Source organism: Merops nubicus, unplaced genomic scaffold, assembly GCF_000691845.1.
Source record: "Merops nubicus isolate BGI_N331 unplaced genomic scaffold, ASM69184v1 scaffold2559, whole genome shotgun sequence".
NCBI classification, from domain to species: domain Eukaryota; kingdom Metazoa; phylum Chordata; class Aves; order Coraciiformes; family Meropidae; genus Merops; species Merops nubicus.
In genome coordinates, this window is record NW_008633038.1 from 61,841 (window position 1) to 74,976 (window position 13,136).

The 13,136-nt window shown below is 40.5% G+C and overlaps 1 protein-coding gene across 2 annotated transcripts in view; it reads right to left on the reverse strand.

Annotated features, from left to right (window-relative positions):
- Positions 1-8,663: 8,663 nt before the first annotated feature.
- Positions 8,664-13,136, reverse strand: part of KCNJ6 (potassium inwardly-rectifying channel, subfamily J, member 6) — a 40,149-nt gene continuing 35,676 nt past the window's right edge. For both annotated transcript variants that reach the window (XM_008948096.1, XM_008948095.1), the window contains one exon: positions 8,664-8,989. In XM_008948096.1, the coding sequence (XP_008946344.1) occupies positions 8,664-8,989 (326 nt within the window). The remainder of the gene's footprint in view (positions 8,990-13,136) is intronic.

Genomic DNA, 13,136 nt, shown 5'->3' on the forward strand with positions numbered 1-13,136 from the left:
CCAAGTGGGTCCTGGACAATTTGGTCCAAATCCTTCACAAGTCCATAATGTACAGAATGTCATACTGGGAGCAGTTTAATTTTAGCTGTAATGGGAGTCATGGCAATGACTGACTCATATTGTAAGGGAAAGCTTGGTGGCAGATTTCTTCACTGTTAGATATCTCCAGCAGTGTATTTTATTTAAAAAATATTAATACCTATTCCTTTATAAAGTAGGTAAACTTAAATTAATTTGGTGGTGTACATTTGTTCGTTAGCTTTTCAACACATTTCAAGAAAGTATCCAACTGAACAAAACATTTTGTTCTAATATCAAAATATTTCATTAGTTTATTTTGGAAATACAAGGGAAAAAAAAAATGTGAATAGAATATTCCCTTCTGATTTGTAAAGTAATATTTTTTAATTTCTGTGATTTTTTTCTCTGAAGCAGTTTGCTATATTGATTTTATTCTAGTTATCAGTACTAATCTCCAGATTACTCCATAACTGACAATGAAATTATTCATTGTCATGAATGAAATTATTCATTGAATAATTGACAATGAAAGTCCCAAAACAGATTTTTTACAAAACCGGAATTACATTTGAAAGATTGCATTTTTATGGCTATATGATTTTTAGCAAATCAATAAGAGTGTTGACACAAAGAGAGAACAAATAACGTCATTAAAAAGGAAAAAAGATTTTCTTTTTTTTTTTTAAAAAAAGAAAACATCTTAATTTAAAAAAAATACAAAAAAGAAATTAAGCCACATTTTTCTCCACCATTTTCCAGGAAAATGGCTATATAGTTTTCTTCTGTTTCTGTTCTGCTATTTCTTCTCTGGGAAACAAGGCTAAGCAGAAGCTTAATTCCTTTTACATGTATTAGTTATCATATTAAGTGATCTGGCTGGGATTTTTCTTCAAGTAAACTTTGATCTTGTGCCTCTCAAGAGATAAAAGTTTTTTTCCAGTCTGGACAGTGAGTACTAGCTAGCATACAGCTAACTTCTTCCTTGTCATGTAAACAGTGGAAAAAGATCCTAAAGATGGAATCTTGAAGAGGCACAATGGTTTTTGTGCATTGAAAGTCTTCCCCCTTGCTTTTGAATTTGTTTAAAACCAATGTCCTATCTTGTTGGTACTACTCTAATGCATTTCACAAGGGCAAAGAAACTGCTGAATGGTATTTAAGTGAGGAATCTTCTCCCTTGTCTCTTCTCATTATACAGATTTCAGTTTGATGATTTCGCTAGTCAACTTTTTTAAGCAATAGTTAAAAAATAGTTAAAGCATAGTCATGCATTACTTGACTGTATTTATGAATAGTAATTTTCTGCATGTCAGAAAACTGATACTTGTGTATTAAAAAAAAAAATCCAGTAACATGGCTGAGCTTTGAACTCTGTACTCCAGTGGCCCTGCCCTTTGACAAAGACTTTTGTTGTGTTTCCTCTGTAGACTTTGCACTTGTTTGTATTCTTTCCTTTCCTTTTTTTTTTGGATCTTTTGTATGTGCTGTGAACCATATTACCTTTCAATTAGAAAGTATACTACCTTGTTTTCATGTATTTAAGCATTGAGTTTATTAGAAATGAGGATTGGTGTTTTCTCTGCTAAGTTAAAGTGCAAGCTGTGCAGCCTCATCTTCTTGTCCCACTGCTGTATCTTAACTTGATTGCAATAAAATGCCCTTAAGAGAGTCAAGTAATTTTTCTGTTTTGTAGCATCTTTAACACATTTGACAGGACCTTCAGTAATCCCAAGGGTGCCTAAAAATGTGTGCCTGAAACCTACTGCGACATGTGTGGGTTCTTTAGGACTTTGGCATGTATTTGATGTGGATGGCATTTCACTGAGGTAGAGACCTCTCCTGATTCTGTCATCTCCCAGGGAGTCTAAAAGCAGGAGCAAAATGCAACACCAAGTTCTTACGTTGTCATCTGAGCAGATGGTCTCTTCACAGAAATGCCTCCTAATTTCTACTGATCTGGGTAAGAGCTGGTAAAAGTTCAGCAATTCTGAAAATCACAAGCAGAGATTTAGGAGGTTAGCTCTAGCTTCCCACCCATCTAAATGAAAACTGTTGCCATGAAAAGGAAATAATTTCTACCATCATCTAACAAGATTCATTATAATGACTTGAAAGTTTAACAGTTTGGGCTCCCCACTCCCAGTCTTACTGATATTTTCAGATTAGACATTTCTCATTAAAATACCATAAGCTTTTTTAGAAAAGGTCCTTTTTACTTTAATTTTATTAGAGTTACAATCTTGCAAAGATTTCTTAGGTGTTTAAGAAGCTCTGTTAGTGGTGTGATGCTCCAGCTCCATCGCTGAGCTCAGCAGAAGGCTGCGCACCACGTGCTGCACACATGAAGCTCATTGGACACTGTACATTGCATTACCATTCTTTTTGAACTAGAACGGTGCCATCTCAAGCACAACATCATACCTGTCCTTTAGTATGGATATCTCAGTGAGGAAGTTGGGCCGTCCAGGTCATGGTGACTGGGAAGCAGCCAGGGAGGATGGCTGTAAGGATTCGTGCTTGTGTGCCAGACATCCTTCTTTCCCAGGTTGGAAGAAGTCCAGAAGACTCCTGTCCAACAGACTGTGGAAGGCATGTGGAGGAAAGTATGGTGGGGTAACAGTCCTCCAACAGTTCCTCTAGTTTAAGCCTTCCAGAAAAGTTAATGTGTGTGACAGCCTAACATCATTTTAGGAAAAACAGCTCCATGGTTTGGAAAAATAACTGTTACAGACTTCAAAGCAAGACGGTATCAGGGCAGTAGCTTCCAGAGAACTGTCCATGAGCTGCAGCTGTGAGTTTGGAGCTGCTACTTTTGATTTAAAAGAAGAAACTTGGGGAGGGCTCTCCCATCCTGGCCTCTGAGATAAAAAAAAGAAAACTCAGAGCAGCTGGTACTACTTGAAAGTAACTCCAGTTTTTATTCTGTGTGGAAAGCACACAAGTTAGGGATGGTGAGGGAAGAACTGTGGTTTATACTTGTGAATTTGCTTAGAATAGAAAACAGATTTCACACTTGAGATGAAATAGCAAGATATTCAGGTCTCTTTAGAGTACTATATTTGGATTTAATGTCTGTCTGCTATCTGTGTGAAAATGTATTAGAGCATTAATATATAGACAAAAAATGGGAAAAGAGCAAGTGGTAAAATCAGTATACCATTACATTGAAGTTACCACCAGATGATTGTAATTTCTGGAAATCCAGAGGATCCGAAAAAAGGGAAATGAGCAAAAGTAATCTTGAACTAAATGCACACAATCAAGCATGCCCTGGAATGTCTAATACCACCCCTCTCCTTCAAAAAGCCAAATCCTAGAAGTTTAAAATTCCCTAAGGAAGCATTAAATAACATAATTTAATATAAATAATAAATAACGGCTTTCAGGTCTTGTCTTCAAGAATGATTTACAACACAAAGCCCGTATTTATGCCTGCTATACAAGCACATGTTTCAAAACAGCATGTTTATAAGCTGAAGGAACAAGAATGGAAAAGAAGCCAACTGTTGTTCTTGTTTTATTAGGTCTGATTTATGGTCTAAAAAGTGTGTAGGTGAGGTAACGTGGCTGTTAAGGAAGCTGCTATGAAAAGGAAGATACTTTGATGGAGAGAGATTATCATAAGAGTAAAAAGCTTATGTTTCACAGTCAGAAGCTCCAGCGGTAGCTGCTAAGAAATGTCCTAGCCAAGGTGCCTGACCCTCCCATTGCCATATAGACAAATTACACTTTCAGTGTTGACCCTCTAATTCACATCCACATTAAATAACTGAAAGAGGTGGTATAAATTCAGCACTTGCTTTCTTTCAAATCTGCGACACACAGGAATCCCAGATACCTCTTCATCCTGCTGGCCACAGTTTCTGGGTGTGACTTTGTGCATCCTTTCAGGGCTGGACGCTGCTATCCCCATCTGACAGCGGAGCTTGTCTTGGATAAAACAACTTGTCTTCCTTCCACCTCCCGGTAAGACCCACCATCACCCTGGTTCATGAAGTTCAGAGCATGTAAAATCCAGGCCTTGCAGGATTTGCCCTCCTAGGAGGTGGGTGGTGTAGCTGGTTGCATTTAGAAACATAGGCAAAGGCCGTGGTGCTGAATCTCTGCAAGCAGCAGCTGGCTGCTGGCTCAGGAGGTGAGAATCCTGAGCACCATGTCTTCCCCAGCCTGAGGTCTGCCAGTTAACCAGGGAGCATCCTGACTGAGAGGATGGAAGCTGTTATGGACCCAGGGAATGAGGAATTTTCCATTCTTCCATTAAAAATGGAAGGATTAAATTTTCTCTGGGATAGCAGGAGAATTCAAGAGCCAGTAAGCCCTTAGCATAGGGGCTGGAGCTCTGCTGTTGCTGTTATGCAGGGTTAATTTTTCTGAGAGGAGTGAGATGTGAATTTGAACCTCCTGGGCTGAAGAGAACACTGAATTCAGGTCTTCTCTCTCCTGAGCAGCCCAATACCATGCAGTTAAGTCAAATGGGAACCTCTGCCCTGTGGCTGAAAAGACAAGATGAATTTCTTCCCTGGTTTTGAAAGGCCTGAGTTTCCTCTTTAACTCTAGCAGAGGAACATGGGCATCCCCAGATCTGGGCACCAGGTTAAATCCCGAACTTGTCTTGAAATGAACTTAAAACCATCTGACAAATGTTTTCCTATTGCATTTGCCAGCTCCCTGTCCCACCTGCTTTGGCATCTGCCTGCTGGGCACCTGTCTCTGACACACCACCTCCTTCCTTCACCTTGCAAGGGACCTGCAGAGTTCTGACTCAGGGCTGTGCAATCCCCTTGACCTGCACGCTTGCAGTGAGGCCCTTTGTAGAAGCAGGGTGTTCAACTCTGAGCACAGAAGTTAAATTTGTTGGGATGGCTCACATCAGTGCCAATCACTACGGTTTTGTAGGGCACAGATCTAGATCACAACAGCTGTGTACTGCTAAGAAAATGTTTGCTTTTTTTGATGCCTATTTTGAAATAATTTAGGAAATTATTTTAATGCTGGTAAGATGCTATTTATTGTTAAATAATAAGCCAGAGCTTCAAGTATTTGCTGAAGGTCAAATTCTTGCCCAGTAGAAATTAATGTTGCTCCATTAAAAGCAGTATATCTGTGTCTATTATTAACACCTGAAAGATCTGGTTTGGAAATTTAGGTAGCAGAGAAATAATTAGTGTGTTAAAAAAAAGAAAAGAAAAAAGAAAAAAGGTGAGAAGGAGCCAGAGAAAGCTCTGCAACACGGTGACTGAAGTCTGTCCAAAGCACCTCAAAAATTCCTGTTCATTGGAAGAAGGTATTGAGAGGTGCAGTAGATTACTGAGAGTTCACATTTATCTCTGTAAACTCTTTTGCTCCTGAAATCCAGATTCTGAGAAAAAGACATCAAAATTGATGAATTATTATAGAGACATAATGGGTGTTGATTAATTATGTAGTCAACTATATTAAAATATTGCATTATTCATGTTCCTTAAGTGTGATTTGCCAAAAATATTCCCACAGGGCACAGATGGTTCATACTATATTGTTTAGGATTAGGAGATGAGGTTCCCGGGTTAAATTATTTACTGTTAATGAAAACACCACTCAGTATATACGGCTTGAAAATCCATTGTTAATTAACAGCATTCAATTCTTAATTGTCTTTTTACTGGTTCAGTCAAAATCATTGACACAAAATACATTGTTAAACTGCTTAATCAATCATTGTAGAAAAATAGAGGTGTTTGATAGGGACATTCTAGTACAAAGTTTACGTGAAGCTTCCCTGTTGAAAGCTTTGGAGAGCTTCTATTTTTTTTTTAAGCTTATGTTACAAAAAAGAGAATTCATAAACTTTACAGTCCATACTACATTAATACCAAAGACAATAAAATACAGGGGGCGAGAGAGGAAGGGCAAACACACACCTTAAGCTTTAAGTGCCCTATTCACAAAAATATAGCTTACACATGCGCATGCCCCAGTGGTGGAAAGTCTATTTTTTTTTTTTTGTGCTAAAGGACACAAAAAAGGTTTAATTAGGGCCCTGAGCTGCTGTTCTAATTAACACAAACTTTTGTTAAACTGCAGCAATGAATTATAGAGTGGCCCAGTAAATTACAAGAGCAAAAAGCAGGTTCATCCTCAGAGGAACGCTTTGCTTTCAGCTCATGCACCTTTTGCTAGGGCTGACAGGCGCAGGCGGCTCGTTGCTCCCAATGCTGTGCTACCCTTGGCTCTCCTGCTGTGGGACAGCTGTCTTCCAGTGGAGCTGGGGAGCTCCTTAAAAATGCTCTGTACCTCTCACGGGTAACCTTACAAGTGGGTTGCGATGGATGAACTGGAGCACTTGGCAGCCGCTGATGCTGGGGCAGAAGAATGAGCTTTGAAAGGTCTGAAGGAAGCAAAATGAGTGTTATTTCACAGAAGTTAAGTATAAGTAACCTTTACCAAGTTGGAAACATCAGCCATCCCAGGTGAAATGAACAAAAATCCATATTCTGCATCATTCCTTACATCATGCTGCTTTGTGAAAGCTTTTTAGGGAAAGTGTTCAGAGCTTACACAAAAAAATCTTCCCATCCAGCCTGATCTGCCAGTCACTAGTGTGCAACCCTTTCCCTAGCCTGCCTCAGCTTGAAGCACAGCTAGAGGACCTGCAGAAACCCCCATGGATTAGCCACACTGTGTGAAAATTAGCAGGGGGCTGTTTTTTTAGAAAAAAAAAAAAAAAAGGAAATAGGTGTGAATTTAATGTGAAAGCTATTATCACAGTGCAAAATTTCCACCTGCCCACTAAGTTTCTCCTGAGGTTATTTTTTTTTTCTCTTCTGTTTTAACATAAATGTTTCTGTACAAAAATGCTTCAGATTCTCTTCAGTGTATCCTTCCTTTCCAGAGTAGGCAGGTATAAAAAACAAAATTAAGGCTGCATCTCCTTCTCCTTTGCTGACAGAAATGCTGTTCTTGATGGGCCTGAGCAAAAGCCTACCAAAAGCAATGCTCTTTCCACCAGGTAGTGCCTTGTGCACTCTGGGCCTGACTGAGTGCTCCTTAGCATTGGGCAATGCCACACCACATGAGCAGCCCCATACAGAGCATGTTCATGAAACTGTGACCATACACATCAGCTCCCCGGCTCGTGGGCGTGTCGCTGTTTAAGCTATGCAAGTTGCCACTGCCCTCTTAACTTTAAAGTTGTCAAGTTGGAATGTACAGGATTTACACTGATTTACAACAGCTAAGGAGCTAACCTAAGGTGAAGAATGTTGTTAGGGAACCACTGTCCTGAGCATGGGTGGCAGGAACCATGTGTTTCGCTGAGAAACCTTGCTGAAGCGTCTACCCAGGGATGTCTCACCACCCGTGACCCTGCCAGGCTGGCCAAGCACCCGTGCTGGAAACAAGTGAATTTCATTGATCATGGCTTCGGATGAAATTCAGCTGTTTCTTTGGCAGCTGAGTAGCTAAAATCTACTTGTTAAGGTACAACATCTGGTTTTCAATGGCTTGTGCTGTATCCTTAGCAAACTACTCCTCTGAAATCCCATGGTTTGGGTGGGGAGAAAGGAGAAGTTTCCCTACATATTGCACATAAAGGATAATGCCTTCACATGAAACATGCTCTCTATATTAAGAATATACAGGATATTCTGAATTGCCATGAGTTTGCCACAGCCTAAATTTTAGGTTGAACTGCCAAAAAAAGTAACCAGGAATGGTTTCCCTCACTTGTAAACATTTTCACAGTATATGAGTAATTATTACAATTTCTCTACCCTGCCCTCTCCCAGACTTATGGCTTTTTAGAGTCAGTAAAACGATCTGTTTGGCAAACAGTGAGGTACTCTAAATAGCTGCCAGTCTGGTACACTGAAGAAAATATCATGCACTAGAAGAGCCATACGTATAGGGGAAAAAAAATCAATATTGCAATCCAAATATTAGAAGAGAAATGCCTACTTGATGGGTAGTCAGTTTTTGCATCCCAATATTTCTACAAATCTGTTTCTAAACCTACATTAATTACACATCTATATACATTATTTAGAAGTTCTTTACTACAGTACTTTTGTACATGCAGTTTTTATTACTAAATATAAAGAGAAAATAATTACATAAGGCATATGTACAGTATTGTGTTGGATTGCAGATCCTTCTGCTCACCTTCATCTTAAAGCTGCAAGGCCCATTTCATAGAAGCTTGTCACTCAGTATGTGAAGCTGTTCTGAAATACATAAAAACTGGAGCCAAGGCCCATCACTTTGAAGAGTATTAATTAGTCTTTACTTTTAAATCCCTTGTATATATTTCCTATATTTCCATTTAGCTTTTTTTTTTTTAAATTTTTTTTTTTTTAAGTTGTTGTTGTGGCTAAATCTGGAGGTCTGAACTCAGAGAGGTGCTGAGGAAGCCAGCAGTCATTACCAAAGTGGGGCTCAAGGTTCCACCATCGATAATGGGTATTGCAGCTTTAACCCTTGTTTTTTCTTAGCCTGTGAATTTCTTGAGTTTAAATTGGGCAGGTAGATATTTCACATCTTAAGTATTTATTTTCCCAAAATTAAGAATAACAAGGAAGAAAAGAAAAAGGTATGTCAGAGAAAGAAAATGGGAGCAAAGAGGGAGAAGATAAAGGAAGTGGTGTGGCCCTCTGCCCCCAGTGGTTCTACACTTTGGACTCATTCTCCAAGTTGGCCACATCACCATTTCTTTCATTTTGGTCTTCTTGATTTTTTTCTTCCTCTTCCGTTTCCAGCTCAGCATGCTGGTCCAGCTTGCTGGAAACAGACCACGTCAGGGGCAGTTCTGCTCGACTGGCCATTTCTGCCAGCTCTTTGGCACTGTGAACTGGTGTGTTGGTCTCATACGTTTCATGAAAACTGTTGTAGTCAACTTCATAAAATCCATCCTCCAGAGTGAGGACAGGGGTGAAACGGTAACCCCACAGGATCTCACTCGTAATGTAGGAACTTCGAGCTTGGCAGGTCATTCCTGTAACAGAGAAGGAAGAAGTGCTGTAATACAGACCCGTTGCTTTCCCAGATCCTTAATCGTTTATTCATGTAGGCAGAGAAGTATTTGTAAAAAGAGATATGCCAGCAAAGAAATAGGTTTGACATCTAATGAGGTTGAGCTTAGAAAGCAATTTTAAAAAGTGCAGCCTCTTTGAAGCCCTTTCCTTCTGTGCATGCATATAAGAACAAGTGGTGAGTCTGTGAACAAAGATTAACATTTCTTTATTAAATGTGGTTCTTCCTGTATTTTGTCATAGTGCAACTCACCCACTGACAAGTCTCAGATGGCTTACTGAGAGTGTACGTGACATTCACCATGCCATCCTCTGGTTCCCTGGCGAGTAAGGAACTCACACTGCCACGTTTGGCACTCCCCTAAGCCAACTGAGGAACTAACTGAGGAATTTACACAAAAGCTTTTCTCTGCTGGAGCTGACTCCTGAGCCTATGATCCATGGGTTGACTTGGCTCCCCTGAAGGCTGGAGCCACCTTTTAGTTATGCTGCTTTGAGGTTTGGGCTGGTAGCCAATGCACAATCATCAGCAAAATTCCTGAAGGACATATAGTGATAGTGTGTGATGTTAAATTCAGATAACTGGGGCTAACTTCTTTCTTACCTTCCCTTTAGAGCTCTGCTGAACCTCACTCTGGGAGCTGCTATAGGGTAAGAAAATCTGTAAGATACTGTGTTTTGTTAAGAAGCATGGAGAGAGTCAGCTGTTCCAAATTCAAAGTGTAGTCCAGAGTGCCATCTGGGTGAAGAAACACCTGGTCACAACAGGGACCTGTGACTTAGAGAACTTCCCCCAGCTCAGACAGACAACTCAGGGAAACACTACAACAAAATCTTAATTCTTAGGAGTGGAAGGGGAAACCCAGCTGACCAAGGAAAAGGTCAGAAGAAGTGGATTTAAGAGTCAAAACCACTCTGCCAACAAAATAGGAGTACACGGAGAGAATGTGATAGTTTTCCTTTAATTATTTGCACATTATTAGCTATGTATTACTAAGCAAACTTCAGCTGAACAGTATATGTTGAATGCTTAGTAAATTAAGGTACACAATCCCTGGAGAAGCCTGCCACACATCAGTTATTTAGAAGGTAATATAAAGGAATTTTAAAGGATGTTTAATTTGGGGGTCACAAAAGCAGTCCGTAGAAATGCACACTGTTTCTTTGCACTGCTGGCATCATAAAGAGTCTCAGGAGGAGCAAACGTTGGTAGTTTAGTATCTCAGATCTTTTTCAGGGCTGTGCAAACTGCTCCTGGTAATTCTGCCCTCATTCTCTCCAGCCTCCTGTCCAAGCTCAGGTAGCTTGCTGAAAACAGGTGAAAACTGCTGTTTCTTCATACTCTTTTTCACTTAGAACATTCTATTTAGAAAGAGATTTACCAGCTGTTACCATGCTGTGGTACTTCAGCCCTTCTTCAGCGTTTCCCTCCACCCTGCGGAGCAGTGGCTGTCCAGGAAAGCTTTAGTGTGAAACCTGCTGCACTGTACTTACCTGCTACAGCCAAGCAGACACAGGACCATGCTCCTACTGTGCCTGCTGATCTTAGTTTCTCTTACGCCTGACAGAAATACTCACACCTTCATTTTCCTTGGTTTTGCAGGACAAGACAGGTTTGCGTTTCAGTTCTCAAGTAATGCACAAATGGAAATATAAAGATCTTACCATTTTTCTGTTCATTTCACAGGTGGGTAAAGCTGAAGGATACAAAACCATAGAACAGAATCGTCTCTTGTCAGATTTCCTGCACAATTTTTAGTCTAAAAGAGATCTTCTTTCCCGCAAAATGATAGAGACAGAAGAGCTTCGCAGCACTATACATATAAGAAGTGCACTAGTTGTGCAGCAGGTTGCCCAAAGGGGCATTTGGTTTTTGCAGCACTCCTTTGGGAAGACCCAGAAGTGTTGGTGCAGTGTTTGATAGGATCTCTCTGCCCCAAGAGGGAGGCATCAGTAGGCTGGGGGCAGAGAGGGCCGACAGCAACCAGTGCTGGTGGCAACATCTCCCATGCTGTCTCAGGCACCCTCTGGGCCGCTCTTCTACCAGCTCCTTTGCTGCTCCTTGCTGGTGTGCGGAGACCAGTGACTTCTTGTATGGGTTTCTCTGAAGGACAGTGCCATTCCTAAGACTCATGTGTTTCAAATGCCTTTTCTGCTGCTGAAATCCAGCTTTATCATGAGTGGGAAAGTTGAAGTTTTAATTACAAGAGCAATGAGGTTAAAGAAACTAAAAAAACTTGAAGTCCTTTTCAAACAGTATTGCCTTTCTGTGCTCAGGCCAAGAACCAAGTGATGCAGCTGCTTTGGTTTGGAAAAATCTGTTTGACTGGTAGGAAAGAGAGGAACAATTTTCTGCAGAAACCAGGAAGATTAACCAAATTATATTAAAGTTACAGCTCATTAAAAACAAATTCTCATCTGAAATTTTGACTTGTCTCAGTTTGTAATTTCGTCTCCCATTCAGAAATGATGTAATACCTGTTTCTTTTCCAAAGCTAGACAAAGTACTTTCAGAGCTAGAATGAAAGACTTAAGATTTTTCAAGAAAGTAAGCTGAAATCAAGAAAAATATTTTATCTAGTGAGGGATGTGTGTATGAGCGAGACCTTATTATGATCTATAAAGGTTTGAGAAAGGTAACACGGAAAGACTTTGTAAACAGATCACAATTTTTCCAGACTACAATATGCTGCAGTTGTGGAGACTCTTGAAGTGATTGTCAGTCCACCTGCATGACTGTGGAAGCAGAACAGAGAGATTTCTGCAGTTCTCCATGGTGTGGCTTTACCAGACTCTGCCTGTGCTGGCTCAGAGGTCCTTCAACTCCACAATCAGCAGAGCTTCTGGACTGTCTTTTCTGCATTTAAGTCCTTATCATATAATTATGGTCTACTTTACATGTTTCATCATAAAACCATGCTTCATGGTTTTAACTGTTCTGTAAAAGGAAGTGTGATTTTTATTTTTTGTTTTAAGTTCTGAGCATGTTCTTTGTTGATGGGGAGGTTTCATCTCGAGTGAGGGCATTTTAAGCTTCAGGTTTTTTAAGTATTGTGTGATTTGTTCCATAATTGTGTGGTTTATATGTAGTCATAGATCTGTTGCACAACGGCTTTAAAAATTATTGTGGTTTGACATTTTGACTAGTGTCTCATTTTAATTGGATCCCTTCAGGGTGGATGAAAGCTGGGGAGCCTTTGGAGCTGCTATGCTCAGTATTAATTGGACTTTTTCAAAACAAGCTGGGAAATTAAAGAGACCCTAATAATTCCTTCTAAATTAATTAAAACTCTAACTGAAAGGAACAGTCTCTTTGAGAAGGAGCATCGGAGCCCGACAAAAACCCGGAGGCTGAACTCTCAGGCCCTAGTGTGACACGCATGGAGCGGAGGCAGGGCAGTGGGTGGCGATGGAGGAGCGCTCCTGCTGGCCCCGCGCACCCTGGCACAGCAGCCCCAGGGCTCCCTGCACCATCTGTCCCTGCTGCAGGGCACGGGGGGTGCCACCCACAGGATTGGGTTTCAGTGCAGTGGGCTTGTGCTTGCACCTGTTCACCTCCCTGCATACTGTATTTTAAATACTCCACAAGCTGATGAGACCTCTGATGGTTGCCCTTAACTGCTGTTTCGCTCCCTTAAACCCCCATTTTTAATGGGCGCTAATGAGCCTTTGTATGTGTTGCACCTTTCTGTTAGGTCTTAATGACAGCGTTTGGGTCTATTTGTTTTATGTCTGCACAGGCTGGGGGGTCACCACGGAGTGTTTTACAAATACCCAATTGCTGGGCAATTGCTGGGCAAGCTACTTCAGTAGTAAAATTAATTGTCATCTTACTTCATTCTGTTTTTTTTTTTTTTTATTATGTTTAATGTTCAATTAGAGATTTGTGGGCTGTAACTAGTATCATAAGAGTTGCCATTTCTCTGTGAAAGACACACATCACAGTGGATACCTTTCCAATGACTCCTTCATTCCTGTTCCTGGATCAGAACTATGCAAGGGGAGTTGCAAGCTAGCTTTTGGTCCCTGTTGTATCAGAGGACACATTCTAAATTATAGGAATTGGGTGAAAGAGAATTTTTTTTTATTTGAGGCAGCCAGGCTAATGTG